The sequence below is a fragment of the Pyrgilauda ruficollis genome, unplaced genomic scaffold, assembly GCF_017590135.1.
Source record: "Pyrgilauda ruficollis isolate IOZ18807 unplaced genomic scaffold, ASM1759013v1 scaffold9, whole genome shotgun sequence".
In the NCBI taxonomy this organism is placed as follows: domain Eukaryota; kingdom Metazoa; phylum Chordata; class Aves; order Passeriformes; family Passeridae; genus Pyrgilauda; species Pyrgilauda ruficollis.
The window spans coordinates 2,111,686-2,136,830 of record NW_024531043.1 but is presented as its reverse complement, the minus strand read 5'-3'; the positions used below and the strand labels follow the sequence as shown (position 1 = coordinate 2,136,830).

Below are 25,145 nucleotides of genomic sequence, written 5' to 3'. Positions count from 1 at the left end.
CAAAGAAAATTTTCAGGTTCTACATTCAATCAGCAACACTAAAAGAACTCATCCCTGTTCACAAGTAAAAACAACTTCTCTGCAATATGAACTACATGCAGAGTCCATTAATATTCCAGAAAAATATGTGCAATACAAAAATCAAACTCCAATCCTTTATGCCTTAATAAAGATATATATAACAACTTACTAGTATCCCTATACCTTCCTGCAAATAAAGAAATGCAAATTTTTTTTTGCTGAGTTTTCATTATTCCAACAGTAAAAACTATTTTTAAAAGCTAACCTTGCCTTGAAAGTCACATACAAACTAGTAATATATGAAAAATCCAGTAGTACATTGGAATAGCTACCAAATCATTTTCAGATACTATATTTGTTTTTTACATCACTGGGTCAAAATCAAAAGTTGAAAACTAATAGCTATGGGGTTTATGCTAAAGCCTTAAGCACACCAAACCAACCTATAAGCTAATAAGAAAACACCGGGGGGAGTTGGTTTGTTTTTACAAGAAAAAAAAAGGTGTTTTGAAGAAATCTGAAGCACAACCCAGTTGTCAGAATACGTGCTTCAGAGGACCTTTTTGAAAGGAGGAAATATAAAGACATACGTGAAAAAGGGAATTGGCTGCACGAGTCTGAGGTCTGGCTCTCTGTCACGCACCAGCAACGCTTGTCTCTTCTTACGTAGCTCCAGTGCTTCATTTATGATTCTTCCTGTTTCAGCTGCACTCACATTCACATTATGGATAGACATGTCACTAAGAAATAATAAAAAATGGAGATAAGTGAAAGCTTTTGTTTGCTGGGTGTTTTTTTTATTAAAGCCTAGAGGGGATTCATTTAATACCATCATATAATGTAACAAAAACAGCGTTAAAAGAAGCATTCACATAACATCATGTTACCAACTTTATGGCACACATAAAGATGTGTCAACCATCAGAAATCTTTGCTCTGAATGATCAGTTAACTTAGACAGATCCTGTAAATTTTATGGGCCTCTATTTTCCCATTTTCCTCCTACCCACTCCTACTATAAAATCCATACAGGAAGAAAAGCAGTAACATGTGGGGAGTTTTTGGTGAGGTTTTCTTGGGGGGGTGAGAGTTGTTTTAGTTTTGGTTGTTGTTGGTTTGTTTTAATTAGGAAAACTAAAGTGAATGCTGCAGGGATCAGGGAATAATTAGTAAAACAAGGGCAGATGACTTCAAGAGATCTAGGTATGACAATAAATGAGCAGCAACAAATGCATTCTTTTCCTCTTTCTACCTCTCTCCAAAAGGAATTCCTGAAGAACAATCTGTCAGCAACACCAACACATTGTTATTCAGAAGAAAGGTCAGCAAGGTATTCCTACCACTTAAAGCACAAGATCTCAGCAGGTTTTTTGAGCAACCCCATACCCAAAATTTAAACTCCAAAGGCAGTATATACTCTAGGACAATATTCACCATTTGAGGAACATCCGTAAGGAATCTTTCTGGAGGCAAGGCTGCTCCTCAAAGATCTTCTCCTTCAGAACCAATCCTTTGCTATACAGACAGTCTTTTTCCAGAGCTTTGCAGATGAAGTACAAACATGCTGACAGAGAAATAGAAATTGAATGGTCAATGGCTGCTTTGGTTCATTCAAAGCTCCCATTTCTGGGCCTCACATGCACCACTGAATTGCACACAAATGTGACAATTACATAAATCAATTAGTCCAATTGCTTTGTAAGGTGTCAAATAATTACATGCATACAGTTAAAACAGACTATTGTGTCCTCCTAGGTACTGTATCCAGAAAAAGAATGCAATTAATTTTGTTTAAACAATGTTTGCAGTACATCTTTCACTTACTTTCAAGCCTGTTCTGGCACAAAAGAAATTAGAACCATAAAACAGAAACACAATTATTCAGCATTTTTATGTTATCAAATGTCTTAACTGCAGATGCCATTAGTGAAGCCAGAAGTGTATCCACTGCTGTAACTACAATTAATCTTTCCAGGCTATGAATGAGACTGTAGATTATACTCAAATCCTAGAGCTATGCAGCAGGAAATTACTAGAAAGCCAAAACCAACATACATGGAAAGGCAGAGGAACAGTGTACAGGGAAACTTCCTGCAGAGGCTCTGATCTGTGAGACCACAGACATATATTTTTAGGGTAACCAAAACTTATCTAAACCATCACCCTTCATGATTCAGTAAAATGTCTATCATGAAGTAGCAGTGTCTATCAAACCCTGCTGCATTGCTTACGCAAAATACACTTCAACCTATAGATTTCATTGTTACAATTTTTCTTGGTATGTAAAATTACACACATACTGAGATGCTTTTCATGCATTGTACTCACTCGTGTAGTCACTGAGTGTATACAAAATCGTGATGAGGTTATCCAAGCAAGGCCAGTGATCAGGATTACACCTGAGCCCTTCTTCAAAAGCATGACGAGCCAAGGGCAGGCGGATCAGCTTTATTGCCACACGACCAATTTTATACCAGAGGTTGACATCAGTGGAGTCCAGCATTACAGCCTGGAAAGCACAACAAACAATATCATCCACGTTTCAGACATGCAAACCCACCTCGCTGCAGGGACTGGCACTGCTTTAATTTTCAGCAGGACCACAACTGCTTTGGGGGCTGAATTTTATCCCATATAGCATCAGAAAGAATATAGTATTCAACTGTACACTGACATGATGCATGATGGATGTGTCTGTCTGTGTTTTATAAAGTTTTGACAAACATTAAGGGTAGTGTCTAATTTCAGCTGCACTGTACCTCCAGATAGAACTCCATGGCTGTCTCTAAGTCATCCCGCTGTGCTGCCAGTTGTGCTAGGTTTTTATAGGTAGAGTATTTTAACATCAAACCCGGGTGTTTCAGCCCTTCTTTCTCATCACCAGAAAGAACTGCCTAGAAATTATAAAATAAATGTAATGTGGGCATTAGGAATCAGACAAGTAACAAGCACTGACATTTCTAGTTAGCCAGTTAGAACTGAAGTAAGACAAAATACAGCAAACAGTTTCTAGAGTGTCATTCTCCCAAGGTCACTGACCTCCCGCAGAAGACGAATCTCAAGTAGCTCATGATAAGCTTTAGCAGACTCTTCAAATCTGTCATGTTTCTGAAGGTCCAAAGCTTTGTGGTACAAAGCAAAAGCTTCTGCTTCCTGTGATTTAAATGAGAATGTATTTATTTAAACAACTTCATTAAATATATTTATATATATTACGTATTTCAGTAGTTTCACACTTTTAATACTTCCTGCTGCACAGCAGAACATTTGTGTTACTGTCCTAAAATAACTCACCTGAGTGAAGTTTTAGTTTGCTAAAGGAGGGTTCAAGAGATAGAGAAACCAAACTTTTATAGGAACAAAATATCATGGTTGAACAAATCCCTGCAACTAGAGGACAAAACTCCCATCAAGACAACTTCATTAACACACTGCGGAATCACTCACCTGAGCTTCCTTGGTCTGTGTTTTATGGCTTTTGAAGGTACCTTCATAGTCATCCTCGACCGTGGAGCTCGCATTCAGCGCTGCAATGCGAATCTGGAATGACAACAGAGACATGACAAGACCTGTGACACCTACAGACGTCCCAGTGTCCTCTGAAAACTGCATTTTTCTCTTTTTTGTAATTAACTGGTGCATGAACAATACTGAGAGATCCCTACATAAAGTTACAAGAGCCGTAATTAATTTAATCATCCCTAATTGCAAATAAATAAATACCAAAACCATTTCCTATCTAAAATTAGCTGAAAAAAACCAAATTTCAAGTGTCTTGCAAGCAACAGCTTTCCTAAATAGACATATGCATTACAGTGACTTTTTTCCAAATTCTTAAATTTACCAATAACTACAATCACTTCAAAAACAATGTTCTCATTATGGCAATTTATTCTTACTTCCAGGGAAAGAGGAAAATTCTCAATTTTATTGCTAGCAAAACACCTCAAAAGCCACCTCAAAAAACCCTTACCATGCTCACAACTATTCACAATGTCTTTCTCCAGGAATAGAAGGAAGAGTCTATCACAAACAGGCCTGGAAAGAAAACAGGATTAGAATATCAATTCTGTTCACAAAGAAAACCTTCAGAAATAAAAGACAATACTTTACAAGCATACTTTAATAAGCAATTAACCACCACCCCATGCCAAGAGATAGAGAGCCCAGCAACTGAGGAACAATGATTCCACTGAGGAACAATTTTCATTACTGCCATCCCTGCTAGAACAGAACCAGTGTTTGCCCCACAGTTGTTCTGAGTATACTGACCAACCTCTACAGACCAGCCCCCATGCAAAAAACAAGTTACAGCTACTGCAGACACACTTAGATCTACTAGATGGGTGCAAACTAAAGAAACGGAACTTTTGCCAACTAGCATTTCTTCATTCTGAAAAAGGATACTCATATTTCCAGTCCTTTTAACCACTGATAAAAAGTTTGAAGGGGTAAATACACCTTTATAACCTGTAAGTCATTTTTCCTCATAAGTAAGCCCATCATTTATATTCAATTAACTGCTTGAAACATTGTGTTAGTAAAGGCAAAAATATATGAAAGAGCTTTGTGCTGCTTTTATAGAAAACCTTCACTGCTGTATGAGAAAACCTTCCCATCAACTCAAACAAGATGACATATGCAAGACAGCCTAAAAACAGTTTTAATATGGGAGACTACATTAATAGAAGAGTAAATCCAGAATTAACCACAGCAGGAAGCAGTGGGAGTTTTGAACTAAAAGCTGAATTAACTCATACATCATCATGATTAGTTCTGCATGTAGAGAAAATAATGCCTTGACAGGAATTTCACTCATTCAGCAATGAGCATTTGCTGGCCCGTGCACCACTGGCTCTCCCTGCTTGTAGTTAAATCAGACTGACAACTGCACAGCAATAAAGCATTTTTCTCTTTAAAGTCACCAGATAAACATTAATAAAACCTCAAACCTTCATCAGGACAGACTCCTTGTCTACTTTTCACATGAAGAAAATACATGCACAGACACTAATGGTTACCTCTTTCAGACAGACTGAATGCTACACATTTGGACAGGGTGTAGATGCTTAGGACATTTAAGTAAGTCAGTATGTATGATCCCAAAACAATTACATATAAGTTGATGGGGTTTAAATCCACTTACAAAAATGCCTATATTCAGTAATATGCCCAAGTCTTTTGCTGAATCCAAATAATCTTGCTCAAGGTGTCAGAGGACATCAACAGCAGAGACTATGGCCAAGACTTTACATCCCAGGCTGGACTCTTGGGGAAACTGTAACTGCAGAAAACGTGGGAAAATAATTTCAGTTCCACTTACTATTTATACTGGAAGCTTGTAACACACAGGAACTTAGTAGCAAACATTTAGCATCTCTCCTGCCTGGTGTTCACAGGCTGAAAGAGCAGAACAGGACTGAGGTGCCGCTGGAAAACAGGGGCAGGTGTTGGCCCACACAGCTTCTGCAGGGTGTTATTGCATTTTGGTTTAAAGCAGGCACTGTACATGGCTGCAAAACTACCCTGACTCCGGAGTGAGTTACAGCAGTGCCACAGCACTTAGGAACTGAGTGTGTCACTACCGGCACCTCCAGAGGAACACAGCTACACAAGCAGGCAAAAAGTAATTCCTCTTTCATACTAAGTACTACAAATCAGTTTGAATCTTTTCAGATACAAGAGTGTCTCGGCTATAAATCTGCAGCTGCCACAGGTGTGCACATACTGAAAGGCAACAAGCCTTTTACCTTCAAAGCCTTCTCTCCTTTAACCTGAGTACTTTAAAATTGAAGTAAATATTTCCAATGTCAGCTCTTGCTCCCAGCGCTTGTGTTCTCAACTTCCAAGTAAGAAACAAAGGGAGTGACTTGGGCTTTCCCAGCTTTTGCTGCTCCTATTTCACTTGGGATCCACATATTTCAAATACACGTTTAAACAACACTTGATTTTTGTTCCGGATTTCTTTTTTTAACATTGCAAAGATCCGCCACACTTGAGCACAAGCCGTTCTGCCCGAAACCCCCTCACTCTCTGCACGGAGGGCAGGGACGCTGCTCACGCCGCTGGCCCGGAGGGCGGCACACAGGGCCGGGAGGAGGCGGGAGCCCATGTTCGCCTCCGACCGCGGCTCCGCGGAGGGAGGGGCGCGGGCGAGGCCGCCCAGGCCGGGCTCTCGCTGCCCTCACCGGGCAGGGCCCGAACGCCGGCTGCCCCTCCGCGGGGCCGGGCGGACGGGACACTCACCTCGCGGGGCCGCCCCCGGCATGCCGGCGCTGCTCCCGGGGGGTTCCCGGGGGGTTCCCGGGGCGCTCCCGCGGTTTCCCGGCGCGGGTCCCTCAGGCTCCCGCCGTTCCCCCGGGAGCCGCGCACCGGCGGTTTCCACCGCAACCGCCTCCGGAGCCGCGGCGCCAACAACGCAGCGCCTCATTGGCCGAGGCGCCCCGCCGCAGCCAGCCAATGGGAGCGCCGCGCACTGGGAGGCGGGAGGGCGGGAGCGGCGGCTGAGGGCTCGGGGTCCCGGCTGGGACACAACAGCCCCGTGCCGGCCACACCACAGCCAGTCTGTCTTTAGACACTTCCAGGGACGGCGACTCCGCCACCTCTCTGGGCAGTGTTAAAAACAGGTTAGAAAGTGTTGTAAAATAGTTGGTAATTGTTAAGCACGTACTGTAGTGTGGTTATTGTAAAAGGGGTTCAAAGGGTAGTTATAAGAAATACGGTACTCAATGTACCGTATTACACCTGAGTAAAGCGCACCGCCCCCAGCGAAACGAGCCCGCCCGGACAGAGCTGTAATGGCCAGTCAAGCGCCTTAAACCTTCATGAAAATGAAGGCTCCAAAAAGAAACCAATCCAAAGGGACAAAAAACAGGATAAAAAGGGACTTCTGACCCACTGAATTTGTGCCGCTCCACCTGGAGCGTCGGGGACATCGCTGCAGAAGCAGCCCCAGTGCCAGCACTGCAGCGTCCTCAGCTGGGAGCGCTCCTGCTCGGCCCGCGGGCCCCACGCTTTAGGCCTTTCTTTTTATTATCATAAATGCTGAAATCCCGTTAGTACTGGGAGTCTGGTCCCGTTTTTAACGGGCAGCACGGTCTGAATCAGTTTTTCTTTGGAGAAATTGCTCCCAATATCCAGTCTAAACCTCCCCTGGCGCAGCTTAAGACTGATTGCATCAACACCAAAAGTACCAGGACAGCAAAGTCCTGCTGGCCCTTACCTGCCCTGGGCAGCCTGGTATCTGCCCCTGAAACACGGGGTCCAGCTGTTTTCTTTCCTATGGAAAAGCATCACCATTCCCTTTCAGGGATCCACCACCGAAATTTGGATAGCACCTCCAAGAATTAATATGTCCAAGGATTGATGCCACTCAAAAGCTGCTGGGACAGAAAGGTGTTTCCTGTGCCCCTGGACAGCCTTGTCTGACCCATTGACACTGGGACCACGAGCATTCCTTGCCAAGGAATGCTTATTGTCACTGTCTTTCAGCAGCCCAACTCCAAAATGTGAAGCTGATCTTCCAAATTGAGTATGTCTGGGGATTTCTCACAGAAAAATGGTGCAAGGGCAGAAAGGATTGCCTTTTCAGCCCTCCATCACCCTAACACCTGCACAAACAATGCTGGGCAGAGCTGCTTCCCTTCACAAAGTAAGGCCCTATCACCCTCTTTTTGCAGCCCATCTGCAAAATTTGGATTCCAGCTTCAGAAATTAAGAGGTCTAAAGACTGCTCCTGCTCAACAGGTGACAGGAAGGACAGATGTTATTCTGCCCCAGGAGCTTCAGATGCAGCTTGTGTGGGGTGTGTGGGCAAAACCCTGAATGTGTGTGGATCCCCTGCCCAGGGGGCTGGAAATCAGCCCAAGGCCACCGAGTTTCCCTAAAAAAGGCCATGGAGCCAGCTGGAGATGGGAACACACTTTCTGCCCCTGGGATCTGGGGAAGTGGAGCCCAGCAGCGCTGAGACAGCTCCGTGTGGAAATGACTTTATTTATAAAGTGTAAGGTGGTCAGCAGCGAGTGTCAAAGAGCAGATGTGCCATCTGCAGCCCCACAGAGGCCTCAGCACAGCCCAGACAGGCTGGCAAGGCCCATCTGTGGGACAGAACCTCACATTTAAATGCTCCTGTTGCTACAACGTATCACACACACTGATGAAGGTGAGCTTGTGCTGAATCACCTCTGAGCACTATGAGGAAGAGCCTTCTTCACCCCAAATGTACCAGTTGTGTTACTGCCCTTCTTTCCACCATGACACAGCAAGCACAGGGCTGCTGTGAGCAGTAGCATCCCACTGCTGTGTTTGGAGAGCAGCTTACAAAGCTCTCACAATCCTGAAGTACTTTCCTGCCAGTGGTGCCCTGCATCATCCTCAGGGCCTCACTGCTCCTCTCTAGTGTAAATACACAGAAAGATTGTCCAAAGTCCAAAGGTTTGGGGCTAGGAAATGGTTACTCAGTGTTCAAAATCAGGGCATTGCCTTTCAGTTTGAACATATGCCTATACAGTGTTCTCAAACAACAGAGGCCACTTTGGGGAGCAGAAATATTTGTTAACCTTAGGAGGCTGAGCCTGGGAAGTTACAACAGTAAAAGATCAGCCATAGCTGGGAGCTACTAACTCCAGATGTCAGGCAGGCTCCAGCCCAAGGAACAGGGACCATCTGCATGCAAGGGAAAGGGATTTTATGATGTCCTTGCTCAGCCATAGATAAGGGTTGTGTATCTGATTTTCTCCAACCTGAGGAGTGAAAAATGTTTCCTGCTTTTGTTGGTTGTGTTTGTGCCTTGGTGGGTGTTCCAGGGGCCTGCATAACCCCTTTGCAGGGGGGTTATCCTTCTTGAGTCCCAAAATACTGTCAAACCTACCCCAACATGAGCTCATGAAGTAAAAAATAGGCCATTTCTTCAGATCAACATGAACTTTCTTACATCTTCTTGCTCAACTCTGCAGTCCTGGGGAAGTTGTTCCCAGGCACAAGCCAACACTGGGAACAGCCAAGGGTGAGGAAAGCAGAGCCTGCAGAAGTCCCCAGGGTGGCAAACATGGCCCAAAACCAAGAGAGCTGGGGCCCAGGGCTGAGCAAGTTTTCTCTGAAGGAAACAAAGGCTTTGGCAAGGGTCTCTGGTTGTTACTTCAGGAGGCAGAAGGACCTCCAGGAAATGAACCATCTGCAGACCAGAATTAAAGTGAGAATATTTTCTGCATTTTGGAATATTCACCTCAAGCTGGTGCAATGCTAGGGCCCCTTCTCTGCAACACAGTACTGCTGAGTCAGTGGTCTCAGACTCAGGTCACCTACCTGGTTTTTGCCTGAGTTTCAACAACTTTTGATTGAAAAGACCTCCTGAGAAAGTGGAGAGACCTGGGCAGCCAGAATGTCAGTCTCCAAGCACTAAGACCTACAAACCCCCAGTGCTGTGAGCCAGTAAACTGTCACTTATCAAAAGAAGTTTTGTGACAGTTTATTAAACAGATAAGGTGTAGCCCCCCAGCCTGATACACAAATTTGTGTTTGGTATTGTATTCCTGTCAGATTTGTCAAACATAGAAGTTATTTATGGTGTGTAGGGAACAAACAATTTTAAAATGGTAATTAGAAGATACCTCAAGCCATAAACAAAGAAAACTCCATTTAGAATGATGAGGAGCATAGAAGCCCCCTTCAGCCTTTGTGTTCTCATGGACCCCCAAGTCCCAGGGATGTGCCCTGAGCTCTGCTGAGCTCTCTGACCTCCCCCCTGACCAAGTCAAAAAGTGAAAGAGAAATGATAAATTATTTTATTAGCAGCAGAAGTCAGAGGCAACATTGTACTTAAAAAGTACCCTGCTTTTGTTTTAATAAAATGCCCTGTGTATTCTAGTTATAAAGTGAGGGAGTATATGGGTCCTAAAAACCCAAAACACTTCTCTGCAGGGACACTGAGCCAGAAACATCAGCCACAGATCACAGTGAGATGCTGTATCATCCCAAAACTCCCCATAAGAGCAAGGAAAAGGACTCTGAACAAACAGTGAATAACAGGAATTAAAGCTGGCAGTAGAGAAACTTCAAAATATTTTCTGGTGACACAGTGCAGGTCTGTAGAAGTGACTCTCTCCTCCAGCCACTGCCATCAGCAGACAGACACTGAGCCCTGGAAACCTTGTGAACAAGAAACACTTTGCAGGAGCAGTCACAGGAGGTGGCAAGGGCAGAGCACAGAGCACAAGATCTGACATGAGCCTTCAATCCCTAAACTTCTCTCTCAATAATCACCTCCTCTTTCAGGGGAGTCTGAAAAATAAAAGAATTTGACTTCCAGGTCATCTTTGCTGGCCTGAGACCCTTCTGTTGCCACAGAGAAACAGAAAAAAGGATTTTTTTCTGCCTTGCAAACTATGAGAAAAACTAGATAAACCTCAGAACCTCTCTGGTCCTCAGTAAAGCCAATGTGCTAGAATTAATTTTTTTATTGCTACAAGCAGCTTTGTCTAGGCCTGAGCTTGAGACAAAGACTTTGAACTATTACAGTAAAATCAGTTGATTGCCTCACTGTTGAGCTTTGTGTGTACAGGATGCAAAGACAAAAGTGAATCGAGCTACACAGATTTGATCACAAGGGGAAACAAGCAGACAGAGTTGATCATCTCTGGGTTGCCTTCATCATGACTTTGTTCCAGCAGCTGCTCCAAGGATCACAGGAATGTCATGACTGTCCTGTTCTTGCCAATCTGCCAGGGCTCCAGTGGGTAAAAGCGGATGACAATCCTTTTGGGTATAAGAGCAAAAATGTGGACAGGAAACATTATTTTATAATTAAACATTATTGTTGCCCAGTTTGCAACATAGAAGAAAATCTTCACTAGGGTCTCACTGTCTTACACTTCAGGTTGTTCATTTAACAGCAAGAAACATAAACTGTGCATGGGTCAGGGTACAAACAGACTTCACCCACACAAACAAAAGCAGTCTGTATTTCAACGCTTTAAATTAAATACTTGTCCGTTTTAGAAGGAGCCACATAGTACATAATCTTGTCAGGGATTTATCCTGACAGCACCCAAGAACCAGGGAAGTACTATTATCAGTCTCCTTTGGGGAGATGGGTAAGACAAGCAGAGATGGGCATGGCTGACCTTCAGAAACAGCCTTGTTCCAGCATCTGGCAGGGTGACACCCGGTCAGGGTGAAGCTCTACCAATTCCAGTGGGCTTTCACACCACCTTTGGGGAGATGGGTAAGACAAGCAGAGATGGGCATGGCTGACCTTCAGAAACAGCCTTGTTCCAGCATCTGGCAGGGTGACACCCGGTCAGGGTGAAGCTCTACCAGTTCCAGTGGGGTTTCACCAACTGTAACTACTGATCTTCAGAGAACAGTAATGCCCACACTGTTCAACAAGTGCATACCAGTCTACGGTTTTATCTGGCTCCAAACCACATGTCTGGGATTCAGCATCCTCGAGCACTTAGTGTTTGCAGTCTCGTTTGGATCTGTATTACAGCTTAGTCTCCTGGAGGACACGGGAACTGCCACTATTTCCACTGCTCTGAACATCCCCTTGGCACTTGTTTGTCGCGTTCCACGTCCACGGACCACACAGACCTGCAGGCCCGATGGGAGGACGCTCTCGCTGCCCTTGGGCAGAGCACGGTGCCCCCCCCGGGCTGAGCCCCCCCAGGCCGCACTCACCGATCGGGGCCGAGGCCCAGCTGAGCCGTCAGGACGTCGAAGAAGCGGGCGCTGTGCCCCTTGTTCTGCTCCGCCGTGCCCACCACGCCGATGGACGAGACCACCAGCTGGGCGCAGGGCTCGGCCGAGCCCGACAGCACCATGGGCAGCCCGCTGCGCACCGTCACGTTCACGCGCTGCCGGGACAGCCACGGTCAGCCCCCGGCAGCCCCGCCGCCCCCGGTCCCTGCCCCTGCCCCGCCGGCCCAGCCCCGCTCACCTCCGCCGGTTTGCCCAGGATGTCGGCGGTCGCGGCGCACAGAGTCTGGGCCAGCCCCGGCGGCAGCCGCTCGGCCGGCAGGTTGGTGTCCAGCTCCACGAACGGCATGGCGCTGCTGCCCCGCGGCCTGCCCCGCCTCTGCCCGCGCCCCGGCCCTGCCCCGGCAGCGGAGCGCGGGGGGGCGGGCTCAGCCCCGGGACCGCCCGCAGCAGCGGAGCGCGTCCGGCCCTGCCGCTGCCCCTCGCTCCGTGCCAGCCCCGCCGCGTTACTCCGCTTCAGCACGGCTGCAGCAGCCGGCTGCCGCGCCTTTGGGACTCTCCGTGGGCATTGCTGGGGTGCATTGAAGGCTGTGAGACCAAATGTAGCCACATTTCTCTTCACAGAGAAAAGCAAGGCACAATTCTTACCAAGAATATTTCTGGGATTCACATTCTCTGAGCCTCAGAGAAAGGAAAAACAATTCTTACCTCATTTGCCGTGCCTGTGTTTGTGCAAAAGTAGAATGCAGTATGGAGACTGTTTACCCAAAGTGATGGTGTTTTGTTTCCTTGGTCTAGCAGGGCCAAGTGTGTGTGTGTGTTGGGACTGCCGGCTGACAGTCATGAGATGAGTGCAGTGGAGTGCTTGGCAGATCCAGTTTAGATGTCATGTAATACAGTGTAATATAGAATAGAATAATATAGTATAATAAAGTAATAAATTAGCCTTCTGATAAGATGGAGTCAGATGCCTCCTTTCTCCCTGAGCATCAGGGTTGCCTTGCTTTACTACAGCCAAAGCCATCACATCTCACCAATGGATGGGTAGAATGAGTTTTGTGATGGCCCTTACTGCCAGTGGAAAAAAACATTTCAGGTCTCTACAACAGACACCTCTGTGCAGGGAAGGCTGAGAATGGAAGTGCGGTAATTTCTCTTAACAACAAACACTACAAGAAATTAAAAAGCAAGTAGAGAGGTTTACTGCTTTATCCAACGTGTATTAATTACAAGGCCTTTGAGCAATCAGGACTTTGAACTCTCAGGTTGGTAAGTGACCTCGGCATGCTGGCTCACAGGGACGGTCTAATCTACACATCACAGGTGTCTAAACTAGAGATCACAGGCTTCTCAGAAGCTGAGCTACTGTCCAGTGAGGTTCCATGAGCTCGTTTACAACAAAGGGTTATGAACCAGCTATACTAAAAGGTCGTCATTTAAGGCACAAAACTGTTGGGAAAATTTGCCTTGTGTAATTGACATCTTGGTTTTCTACAATTCGAGACAACGCTAATGAAAACTGATGAAACTGCTAATTTTTTTTTTTTTTTCTTTTTGCTTAGGGAATTGCTTGGCCTTCACTGCTGCTAGTGAAGACAATACTGGCACAAAGAGTTATGTGCAGAAAACAGCCAGGAAGAAGGCTGGGCAAAGATTTCTAGGACAGAGTAGTATCTAGAAGTGAAACCTTGGTAAAAAACACCATGAGAAAACAACAGGTTTTTTAGAACTTTCCAGCAAAAAATGTCACTAGCCAAGACATGGTAGCACTAGAGGAAAAAAAACCAAACAATTATTTGATTAGTGAAAGAGGCAATTCCTGAATTCCATTACTCATTTTGTTTTAGTCTTTACAGGAAGAATTTTTTGGCAAGGATTTTAGGGTAAGGGCAACAACTACTAATGAATGGAAATATACAGATGTATATTCCACCAATTTCTGCATCTTTTACAATTTGTTATTTTCAACTGAAGAAACCGGAAATGGTTATATTTGCTCAGTTTTATCTCATAAATTGTGCTGCAATACAAAAAGATTTTGTGTTTGAGCTATAACTGAGCAGAAACAAACAGCCACAAAAAAGAGCCCAAAAGCTCCAAAACAACTTTTTGCCCTTTTATTGTGATGCATGTGTTGCTCAATGCCACAAAATCTCTCTTATTACTTCAGCTGCACTGGGTGACTTACTTGGTGAACTTCCATCCAAAACAGTCTCAGAAGAGCATGTCTGCATTTATTCCCTCTCTGCATTTCCTAGGAGAAATGTGCTATTACAGTATTACCATGGAAAAAACCCAATTTGTGTACTGTTATGTTCTCTTTCACAAAAACACTGTGAATGCATTCTTTCAGGGTACTCCCTATATAATATCAACATGGGTTTTTAGGTAGGCAGTTATTCCAAGGCTGTGGCCACCAGCAGCATGAATCTCCAAGAACAGCTGCTGCCACACATGTGCTGGTAGACAGAGCACCAACAGAAACCAGGCTTTCAGAAATCCAAAGAAGCAGCTGAAGTGAAGAATTATGAAGATTCACCATTGTAGAAATACAAAGAAATTTCTCAAAGGAACTTCAAGGGAAAAAGAAGTGTGGAATGTACATGGACAGTCAAGCAAGATGCCTCAACAATAAGAAACCTTTAAATTATTTTTTTTCACTTTTGTGAAGTAGCTTTGTGCTCTACTTGTCTGTGCAGACACATGCTGGGAAGAGGAGGATCAGACACACTTTGCAGTACAAATGTTAAAACTGGAAACAGTGATCCTCATCCTATTCAGTTCTTTAACATTCCCAGTGTTCCCAGTTTGTAGGCTGGCTTGAATTGTCAGGAAATACCATTCTTGTCTCTATCATCTCTGAGAAGACTGACACTGAAATAAAATCCAGGTGCATGTTAAGTGACCTGTAGGGCCTCAGCCTTCTGTATAAATTTAATGTTTTAGGTTATAAACATTCCCCAGCTTCCACCCCCAAAGATACAAGAAATACCTGGCCCACTCTGCAATTTCTGTGTTAGAATTACAGTGCTCTTTCCAGTTACATGGAGAACTGGATGTCAGAGAAGAAGTTAAAAAGAAAAAAAAAAAAAAGGCAGGAAAAATGCTAAGATAGGTTAATTCATTTCAGCATCTTCATCAGCACAGGTGCCAGTTGCTCTTTCAGCTGTGGATCAATTTGAATATTGCTCAGTTCTTTGATATTGAGGATCATCTCATGGGCTTGGAAAAAAAGCTCTTTCCCCACAGCATCCTCCACCCGCCTGCGCCACTCCCTCAGCCTGGGTCTGTCTTCAAAGATGTCACAGCCAACTCCAACAGGCTGCAGAAAGGAGAGAGCAACAGTGAGGCTTGGGGCAGTCACTTCTCAGCTGAGACAACAGGCACTAAAAGGATACTTGCAAGTAAAGGGGGAAAAAAAGGAAGAGCTTATGGAGGAGCAGTAGGAAGGAGGGAAATCTCTGGTCAGTGTACCTGTCTGGGGAACACAAAAGCTAACCTGTATTTTAAAGGGCATCAGTTCCTGGGTGCTGGAATAGCTGTTTAGGGCAGCAGAGATGACCACATTCTGTGAGTGATTTTCAGCCACAACACTGAAGATGTGGTGGGCTGGCAATTCCAGGGATCACTGCCCAGTTTGCAGTAGAGAGTGCTGGATTATACAGCAACATCCAGCACAAAATGTGAAGTGTTTAACTGAACCAGTGTCCTAACTAATATCATCTACCCCACTTCTGCTTTCTGCCTGTGCCACTCTCTGGAACACATTGTAGAGAAGCAGGAGTGCTGGTTTTCAGTCCCTTGGACACTGAACTGGGAGAAGGAAATCACTGCTGGGCTGCAGGATCCAGGCCCTGGTGGCCTGGCAGGGAAAAATCAGTTTGTAACAAACTTAATTGATTGCCTCTGAGATTAATTATTTCATCTTCTAGACATGGCATGGGCAAGTATTATATTCTTCAATGATAGAAATATTCCTATATGGTTGTCTCATTGCATCAGACCTGTCTGCTATTGCTTCTCATTTATATATATTACCTCCTTCTTTGGAGGTTAAAAAGAAAGTCGTGATAAAAAATGAAGAAAAGGTCATTGCTACAGATGAGAAACAAAAGAGATCTGTTGCAGCCAGCTTTTTTTTTCGATTTTCATTGCTGTTCTGAACCCACTCCCACATTCTCCCCATTGTGTTAGTCCAGTTCTGCCAAAATATGCCCTCACTTCTCCTGCTAGTGAAGAATTACCACGCGCTGCCCCCTCCCTGCTCAGCAGCATCTGTTTTCCCTTGTGCTTCCTCACCATGCTCCAGGCACTCACTTGCATCAGTTCCACAATGGCCACAAGATCTGCCAGGGAGATCTCACTCCCAATGATAAAAGCCTTGTCCTGCAGAAACCTCTCCTCAAATTGCTTCAGGGAAGTGGACAGCCCCTCCATAACCTCCTGGAGCTTCTCCGAGGGCAGTGGCTGCCCTGTGAAGAGGGGAATCAACACCTGAGGAGAGAAGGGACATAACAGCACACATGACCATCTTCTCTGGTAGTAGTCATTGAAGTTACACCCCATGACCATCAGTGCCTTGCAATAAAGCCACAGGAGGGGATGGCAGAGCTTCATGGGCTGTGGCAGCTCCACAGAGCTCCTGGACAGAGAGCACACCAGCAGTCCTAAGTGTGACCTGCCACGGCGATGACCTCCAGCTTATCAGCAGCAATGTGAGGAACAAAATCAAGGATCCTCACCTCATTTTGTGCCTGGCAGCTGTGCCCGCCCATTCCACTCTGCTAGGCTACAAAAGAAAAATGGGCAACAGCTCCAGGGAGGACAAAGCTCTGCCACAGTCACCCCTGCTACATGCTCTGTGCCACCAGCAGCTGCCCAGCAGTCACCCACCCTGCTGTGGAATGGGGTGCAGAGGCAGCTGCCTGTCCTGCAGGGTGATGGAGAGGATGGAATGGCAGTGCCTATGGCAGGAGCATTGGAAGGACTAGGATTCATCAACACTGGCTGGAGAGACAGAAATGGCCTCCTCTGTGTGACAGCAGCTAGCAAGGCTGGAAGTGGTCAACACCATTTTTACACAAACCTTTCAGTGGCTTAAAGCATCACTCTTTATACCACTAGAAATTTTTCTGGAGCAATCACAGAAGTGCAGTCCCTGTGTCTGCACAGACCTGCTGGCATAGGGGGTGTAGTAGAAACAGACGATCCCCCAGCCAGGGAATAATGTGCTCTGACTCCATGATTTGGAAGGCTGAACAATTGCTTTATTAAACTATACTATATTACACTAATACTAAATATATATTACACTAATACTAAATTACATACTAAAGAGATACTATACTAAAAAGATACTAAACAAAAACCCCTGCCTGTCTGGAGACAGTCAGGACACAGCTTCGACCCAATTGGCCAATCAATCAAACAACCCTCACAGGTATCCAATTAACAAATCACTCTCGGTAAACAATCTCCATAACACATTCCACGTGTGCCAAACAACAGGAGCAGCAAATAGAGATAAGAATTGTTTTCTCTTCTCTGAGCTTCTCACTGCCTTCTCCAGGAAAAATCCTGGGAGACAGAATTATGTCTCTATTCAGAGAAAGTGAATACCACACAGGGGGTAGTTGCCTTTCCACAATATTTTTCACCAGTCACAGAGGTATATGCACCACTGAAGCCCCCAGTGTTTCACAGCTGTGCTGCCTTCACCTTCTGCAGCTAAAGTGCAGTTTGTTTAGAGAATCAAAATTATAAACACAAATTTCTATCGGTGCGAGTGAACTGAATTTCTACTTACTGCTAGTATATTCAACAATTCAAATTCGGATTGCTTAATCCAAGCCAGGATTTTGGCCAAATACATGTGGAATCCATTTCATCAGAAAATTTGTGGCCAATTCTCTTCCTAAGTGGTTCCAATTATGCATGATGGGATCTCTTTGGGCAAAATCGCTTGCAACAGCATCTTCTTCCTTCTCCTTATCTCAGGGCTGTCTATCTTCTCCCATTTCTAGCTAATATGCTTCTTTTACATCGTGGCTTTATATGTTTCCATATTTACAGTTATTTCGAGGACCTTTTCTGTATCTGGGCTATCAGCAGCAATTAGTTGGATTTCTTTCCCTTGGAGCACTGCAGTGACAGCCTGCACAGACTGGAAGAAACTGCTTCTTGTATGAATCTGCCTAATATTTGAATTGCTTCTCTGTACTCTATAGCCAAAAAATCAAATACCAATAAATTCAAGAAGATAAATGAGTCCTGATGTGCTTTGTTAGGCACAAACAAGGGCAACTTTACAAGAGAGGAGTGAAGTTACCTGTTTACTAGCAATCCTGATTTAATTTGAAATTCCATACCAGCTGTCCTCACAGAAATATACTTGCACCTAGGTCTGTCTAGGGATGGTTGCATTAACTGTCTGGTGAGTCAGCTGTAAATAGGTGTCCAGCAAATCATCTGATACTAAATGATTTTCTGGCTCAGGATGAATCAGGTAAATTGGCCTGACTACACTGAGTAAAGAAAATCTGCCTCTCAGTGTCTCTCTGCTCTCTGTCCCTACGCCTATTTCAGAGAATCACATAAGTGTGCTGGAAGCAGAAGATTCCCTCTGGATTTCCACCCTTAGGAGGCTGCAGGAACTTGTATGAAGAATGCAAGTCTTTCTGCTTCCAGGAACAAAACACATGTTCACCAAAGCCAAACTCTGCCTATGTGCACACTCTGCACAGCTGTGCAGGGAGGGGGAGGCCCTTGGAAGCAATACTAAGTCTGTTACATATTCGCTCACAAATCCAGGCAATGAAAGTCTGTTGGGTTTGAGACCTTCTGTACCAGACCTTCTCTAAGGGAAAAACCGAAATGGCCAAATCTGCTTTTGCCAGATGTTGATCAGTTTGGAACAGCTCTCTCCCCAAGAGCTCCTTTTATCGCTGGCCGGGGGCTGCGTGCAAATCACGAACAGGATGGGACTGCTGAGGAATGCATCTTGAGCTATTTTATTTTCCAGCATCAGTCTCATTACATGGTTATGACAATGGGAAGATGCCAGCAGCTCACATCCCAGGCAGCAGACCAAGAACTTAATGTTACAACTTACTTTAAAAGTTTTTTGACTAATCACACAACCCAAAAGCACGTTGACAGTAGTTCTATCCAACCACTATGAGCACACGTACCTTCAGTTAAGCAATGCTTGCTTATTTCGAATACAATACCTGTTTGTAAGCCTTAAAACACAATGCACAGAGCTCCATTATTAAGCTTAGAACTTCCTAATATCTTGCTAGATAGATTTTTCTGCAGCTTAGGGAGTTATTCTAGCCAAGCATTAATACACATACCATTTTTCTATTTGTCCTTACTTTTCTACTTCTTACATAATTTTTCTGCTGACTTATCTTATGGCTACTGCTTAGGTCTAATCACAGTTCTGCTATCTCTGAAGCCTACCTTTTGCAGCTTTCCCAAAACCCTCTGATTTTATAGATTCCCACAATTTTCAGCTAGGAACAGCCCAGGTTTGTTGTTTCATCACAACAGTCTCTGATTGGGGCTGTTAAGATGCTCAGTACTCACCCAGGACAACATCACTTCACTCGTGTTTTTACATTCAGTCTCCTTACCTTGATCCACATGGTCTTAGGGGCATTGGCCCGGATGTTGGCGTGGTGCCAGGACAGGTACTCATCCACACGGGCCCGCTGCTGAATGTCTGAGGGGTACCAGTGGTCAGGAGTGTTGTACTTGCGGCTCAGGTACAGCAGGATGGCAGTGCTGCTCACGCACCAGCAGGAGACAAGAAAGAGTCAGGCAGAACGCTTGTCTAAGCTCCCTCTCCTGCTCCTTCTCAACCTATTGCTTCCACTAAAAAACATTCAGATCAGGATTTCCAGTGGAGTCTAGGGACCATATAAAGGCATCTAATTCATTCAATCGTCTAATTCAATGTTGACATCAGTGGCCCTTAATCACCTCAGCTTCCATGAAAACTTTAATCTGCTGGAAAATCACAGCACTGTTTTATAATGCTGCTGGACAGTACTGGGGGTAAATACACTGGGGTAAACAAACAATAAACCTCCCTGATCATCTGTCAGTGATGGTGACTCCGCTTGCCCCTTGCCTGTTCTGACCCATCTCTCTGAGACCTGCGCTGTTTCTGTGCCTGTGTATGAAATGAAACTCTCTGATGGGTTATTGCTGCCTTTTCATCAGGTCTGTCTCCAGCACGCAGCTTCCACTGAAGTCAGTGGAAGCCTCAGCAAGGAAACCCTACAGAATCTTTTTGTATTTTGTGTCCAGATGTTCATACTTTCACTAACTGGCAGAAGTCAGACGGAAAAATATCTTAAGTCATCTGCAACAATACTAAGGTTATTACTACCAAAAACAGCCACAGAAAATGTGCTGACAAAATGGAAGAAAATGCAGACACCCCTGCCATGCTGATACTGCTATAGTTCAATTGTTTCAGTATTATGACATCATTAACCAGTCTCCATAATAATCTTTTAATGTAAAGCCTAAATTTTATCTGTGTAGATGTTCTCTCAGCCTTTATGACTAATTCAGATAAACAGAATTCTTTCCTAGAGTAAATGGGATTTCTTTTCCTAGGGTGAAAGGGATTTTTTTAAGCTTTAAACATCTCCCAGAAATGTTTATAATCCCATTTTGAGGTAAGTGCATTCAGGGTGAGATGAAGAAGCTAAGTCAGCTGAGTTGTTTACATTCTGAAAGATAATTCAAACAGAAAGTGGAAAGAGATCAAATGAGGTTATACTATTAAAAATAACCAGCATGATCATATATTCTGTGATCCTTAATTATTCCATGGGAATGACATCTTCTGAATGCAGCACAGATTGCTGGTACCCACGGAAGTCTAAGGACTGAGTTCTTACCATTCTGCAAGGGTGAAGTCTCCATCCTTCAGTGCTGGTACTTTCTTCAAGAGGCTGACTTTGCTTGCACCTTCACTGTTTGATGGCCCTAAGAACAAGAACAGACAAGTCTGAGGTTAGAAGTGTATCTGCCAGTGCATGATAAATGAAATACCTGCAGCCAGCTGGATGATCAGTGAACTGTGTGAGGTTTTCCCAATAGGGTCACAGCTCACAAGTGAAAGGCATTGAAATGGCAGAGTCAGCGTAAGAGCTGTCTGCAGAGGCAGCAGGCTCAGGCTGGCCACGTGGCATGGAGCAGTTTTATTCTGATATTTCTAACAGGGTTCTTTTGCTTGACTCGGGTACCAGGATACTTGCAGAACTTACTGACAGAGTGGACATTGGCTAGGGGCAGGGAAGCTCACACACCTCAACCCTGCACTACTCCTGACTGTGTTACTCCTGGCTCTGCACGTCAACCTACCTCTAACAGGAAAACACAGGAGGAAGACACCATTCTGTAAGAATTTAAACTCCACAGTCCCTTGGAGGAATTAACAGCTGACTATCTAATCAGGCTTTCAGTTTCCCACTGCTGGCACCAGACTTGCCAGTCTGCAGTTAAATGCCAGGGAATTGCACAACAGCCCAGGAACACCTGAGCAAGAAAAGCTGTGAGGAATTTGTTTGCTTTGCTTGTTTTAAGTTCTCCTGAGGAGACATGACAATTAAAGTGCTAATCCTGATCAAATCAGCATGACCAGCAGGAGGTCGTGTACAAAACTCCCTTTGTTCAAAAAAAGACAAGAAAAAGGATCATTAACTTACAGTGACCTCCATCTCTAAGAACTATTTGTACCCACTGAGGAAGCAGTGTCAGTGTCTACATTACTAGACAAATGTGCAGTAGGAAATAGTCTCTGGGAAATAAAACCAGCCTCTGGACAAACCAGTTTATTTGCAGGTGGTTTGGGAAGGGTGGGAGAAGGCACGTTGCTGCATTACAATTACAGACTGTATTCCCTTATATCGATTTCACATGAGTTAAATCAAGCACAACATACATTACCACTTGTTCTCCTCTCCAGCTGACTAGCCTCTACCTTGTTTCTTCTTTGAGAAGTGTTTTGGTTTTTTTTAATTCCAGTGTAAGTAGCTTCATCAGAGACTAAGGTTTACACTCAACTGCTATTTGAAGGGATTCAAATCCAGATTTTCCCTTTCATTAGGAAAAGTCTCTGGCTGCCTGCTGTGAATATGGCTTCTGCACAGCAGAACCAGGCAACACTGTCAAGAGTGGTAGGAAACCCTAGGCAGGGCTTCTTGAAAATAATAGTCTGACAGAAAGTGCAAGGTAAGCCTAATAACTGAGAAAATTGACTATAAAAATAAAAATGTCCAAAAGTGGGCAAAGTACAGGATGTCTCACCCCCATGATTTGTATCACAGAAACAGTGAGGTAAATATTTGTAAATCTACTGTAATGCAAGGAGTTGCTCTGGGAAGGTGCTTTTTTTTTGTGCTTTTAGGATGGCCCCAAAGGCCAGTGGTCACCACACACTCAGCTCTGGTGAGATCTCTAGTGTTCACCTGGTCTTTGGAAAAATGCAGTAGAAAGTTGCCAGTCAGCAATGCTTACAGCTAACGAGCAGTCCCTCGTCAGACCCAGCTGTTTGGTTGTCCTGCTGTCTGTGTTTATTATCCAGGGCAGCAGGGAACTAAGAAACAAGGACATGAGAAGTAAGCAGTGGGTGAGGGCAGCCTGAATCAGATTTCAGAGAGCTTTCATCATACAGCAATTCTAGCAGGAATACTGAGCATATTATTTCCCTGACGGGGCTACTTTGTCATTACAGCAGGTTGGACAGTAGGTCAGTGTCTGTGACACAGCCTGCACCAGTCTGGGGATGGAATCAGTTACTTTGGTTTGCAGATAGACATAAAAGACCAGTGCTGAGAACTCTGACTGAGCTGTGAATTGGTGCATACATTGGTGTGAACACTGGCTCCAGGCTGCTTCATTGGGACCCACTGTTTATTGTATGAAAATAGAGACCAATATTTGTTTTGCAGTTTAGCAGAATTTAAGCTTGTGCCTCTCTTCCAGCCAGCAGAGCCAGCCTTTTTGTTTAGTGGTATTGGGTGGTCCATCTTTATCATTCCTGTGATGTTGGCTTGACTTACAGGTCTTTAAAATCAGTTGTATGTGGAGTAATCAGTTCTTGATGACTCCCAAGGATGGATGGAGGTATAGATATATATAGATACACACACAGTGTGTATTGTTGGGCTTTGAGGTCTAACTTTAATAAGCAGAGTATCCACAGTCAAAAAGCAGGGCAGGCTGCACACATGAGGAAATCTTAAGCCTAAGTCATAGTGCAGAGGAGGAGGTTTATTGGTGGGTGAAAAGAGCAGTGGAGAAGATTTTATGGAAATAGAAGGGGGGAAATCCCACTCTATTTGCCAATCACATACCTGCCTAATCATCTAATCCTCAACCAAGGGTTTCGAAGTAACGTGCTTTGCCTTAGGCACAAAAGTAACAATTTACAGGAAAACTCAACATTTAACTGGGCAACAGTCATACAGTTGGAGGAGCCTGAACAGTGTTGCCGCAAACTACAGCATTCCCAGAGCACTCCTCGGCTGTCAGTGTGACTAATTTGCTAGAAACGGCTAGAGGAACATTCCTTAGAGAGCCACAAAAATAGATGCAGCAGAGCTACGAGACTGCTCTGGGCACTGGAGCCGCACGGCCAAACCACGGCGTTCAAGGCGCCTGGGAGCGCAGGGATGCAGCATCACCCGGCTGACCCGGGCAGCTCGTCCTTCCCTCTCACCGGGCCGAGGGACACGCTGCAGCTCCTGTGCCGGGAGGCGAAAGGGCTCCCCGGGGTCCGTGAGAGCAAACCCCGGCCGGTCCGGGGCCGCAGCGGCGGGCGCCTGCGGTACAGCGCCGGGCGCCTGCGGCCCGTCCGTCCCTCCCCTCCCCGCCCGGGGACCCGCTCGGCCCGTGGGGACCCTCCCGTGCCCTGCCCTGGCCTCACCTGCGCGGGGCTGCTCCGCTCCGCTCCCCGCCGCCGGCTTCTTCCCCAGCACCGAGTCTGCCAAGAGCCAAGAAAGGGGCTGAGCCCGCGCCCCGCGGGGCCGCGCCCGCCCCGGCCCCAACGCCTCGGGGCAGCGCGGCGGCGGCCGCGCCCGTCCCACCTTTGAACAGCTCCACGTGCTTGAACTCGAAGGGGATGTTGTTGCTCCGGGCGAAGATGTAGATGGAGCGGCAGGGCTGCGAGAGCAGGTCCAGGTACAGCTCCAGCCCCATCCCGACCCTGCGGGGAGCTGCCGCGGCTCTGCCGCCGGCCGCCCGGAGCCGCCCCGCCTGGGCCCGCGGGGGCCGAGCCGCGCCGGGCGGGAGGTGCCCTCCGTCCCTCCCTCCTTCCCTCCCCCGGGCCGCGCCGGCCGTCGTGCGGGGCGGGGGCACCGGGAGCGGGGTCTGTGCCCTGGGGGCACCGGGAGCGGGGTCTGTGCCCTGGCGGTACCGCGGACGCCGCTCTCCTCGGGCACAGGACTGGAGAGTGCCGGAGGTCCCCAGGAGAGCCCACCTCAGCCGGGGCCGGGAGGCACGGCCGGAGCTGGGACGGGGCTTACAGAGTTCCCTTCCCACAGCGTCAGGCGGCCCCGGCCCGCTGCGGCTGGCATCGTGTTCATTCATTTTCCTTCGGGAAGGGAAGGTAACGTGAGCAGTGACACGAGTAGCGGTCAATTACCACCCTCAAAGGTTGGTACTGAGCAGTAAGAGAGAGGGGACTGGCACTCCCCACCCCAGCTTTGGCTGGCACCGCAGGGGCTCGGGAGCTGCTCCCACCCACAGCATCCCACTACGACTTTCACAAGGTAAATGCTGAGTTTTGTAACACACTTCTGCAGGGTTGTGCCACGCTGCAGACAGGGCCTTTGCACAATGTCCTCTAAGGCAGTGTTAATCATGCACCGCCAGATCTCAGTAGGGCTTTCCGTTCAGAACATAATTCTTTGGTCACATAGTCTCTGCTGCAAGGTGACTTCTGAATGGCAGTGAAGTGTGGAGGACTTCTCTGTGGACATTACATCTGCATGCTCACTCAAAGTGACTTTCCTGTCCCTGGTATTTGTCACTTGCACTGAGCCCAGAGCGTTTCACAGCTGTGTGATTCGGGAAGGGCACTGCTGGCTGGGTACAGGCACTTCTGGGACCTGCGAGATAGAGCAGCTGAACCACTCAGGGCAAAGTCACCCCCAGTCAAACCCACCTCAGCTGTGCTGACACCTCGCTATCAGTGCTGTGCCAGAGAGCTTGTACGTCATACACAGATCTTTGGAAAGAGCCATGGGAATCTCAGGGAGGGGGAACTGGAGGATCAGTTGCTCTTTTTCTTGTGAAAAGGCTTGGGTACTGAGCTGGGAGCTTGTGGACTAGACAAATTACAAACTGGAACATTTCCAGGGGTTTAGAACTTTCAGATTTAGAAGAGCACTGTAAGAATTTTTCAC

General features: G+C 46.0%; 3 protein-coding genes across 9 annotated transcripts in view; all 3 read right to left on the bottom strand.

Moving 5' to 3' along the window:
- The window catches only part of CABIN1 (calcineurin binding protein 1), a 109,801-nt gene extending 103,384 nt beyond the window's left edge, over positions 1-6,417 (bottom strand). For 6 of the 7 annotated variants that reach the window (XM_041488720.1, XM_041488726.1, XM_041488725.1 and 3 more), the window contains exons 1-9: positions 6,268-6,417; positions 5,168-5,305; positions 3,995-4,059; positions 3,469-3,561; positions 3,061-3,174; positions 2,781-2,915; positions 2,350-2,530; positions 1,456-1,585; positions 612-761 (exon numbers count right to left, since the gene is read on the bottom strand). In XM_041488720.1, coding sequence (XP_041344654.1) covers positions 612-761; positions 1,456-1,585; positions 2,350-2,530; positions 2,781-2,915; positions 3,061-3,174; positions 3,469-3,561; positions 3,995-3,997 — 806 coding nt within the window. In that variant the 5' untranslated portion in view covers positions 3,998-4,059; positions 5,168-5,305; positions 6,268-6,417. The remainder of the gene's footprint in view (positions 1-611; positions 762-1,455; positions 1,586-2,349; positions 2,531-2,780; positions 2,916-3,060; positions 3,175-3,468; positions 3,562-3,994; positions 4,060-5,167; positions 5,306-6,267) is intronic. The other variant, XM_041488721.1, reaches the window with a different exon arrangement.
- Positions 6,418-9,789: 3,372 nt separating this feature from the next.
- Positions 9,790-12,130, bottom strand: LOC121365059 (D-dopachrome decarboxylase). The gene is made up of 3 exons (XM_041488935.1): positions 11,957-12,130; positions 11,698-11,873; positions 9,790-10,773 (listed from the first exon to the last, which is right to left on the bottom strand). Exons 1-3 carry the CDS (start codon positions 12,062-12,064, stop codon positions 10,701-10,703), a joined length of 357 nt encoding a protein of 118 aa, XP_041344869.1. The 5' UTR covers positions 12,065-12,130; the 3' UTR covers positions 9,790-10,700.
- A 1,680-nt stretch (positions 12,131-13,810) lies between these two features.
- Positions 13,811-24,009, bottom strand: LOC121365016 (glutathione S-transferase theta-1). Its single transcript, XM_041488837.1, has 6 exons — positions 23,826-24,009; positions 23,666-23,722; positions 20,634-20,721; positions 19,353-19,503; positions 16,033-16,209; positions 13,811-15,037 (listed from the first exon to the last, which is right to left on the bottom strand). Exons 1-6 carry the CDS (start codon positions 23,935-23,937, stop codon positions 14,837-14,839), a joined length of 786 nt encoding a protein of 261 aa, XP_041344771.1. The 5' UTR covers positions 23,938-24,009; the 3' UTR covers positions 13,811-14,836.
- Between the last annotated feature and the right edge of the window lie 1,136 nt (positions 24,010-25,145).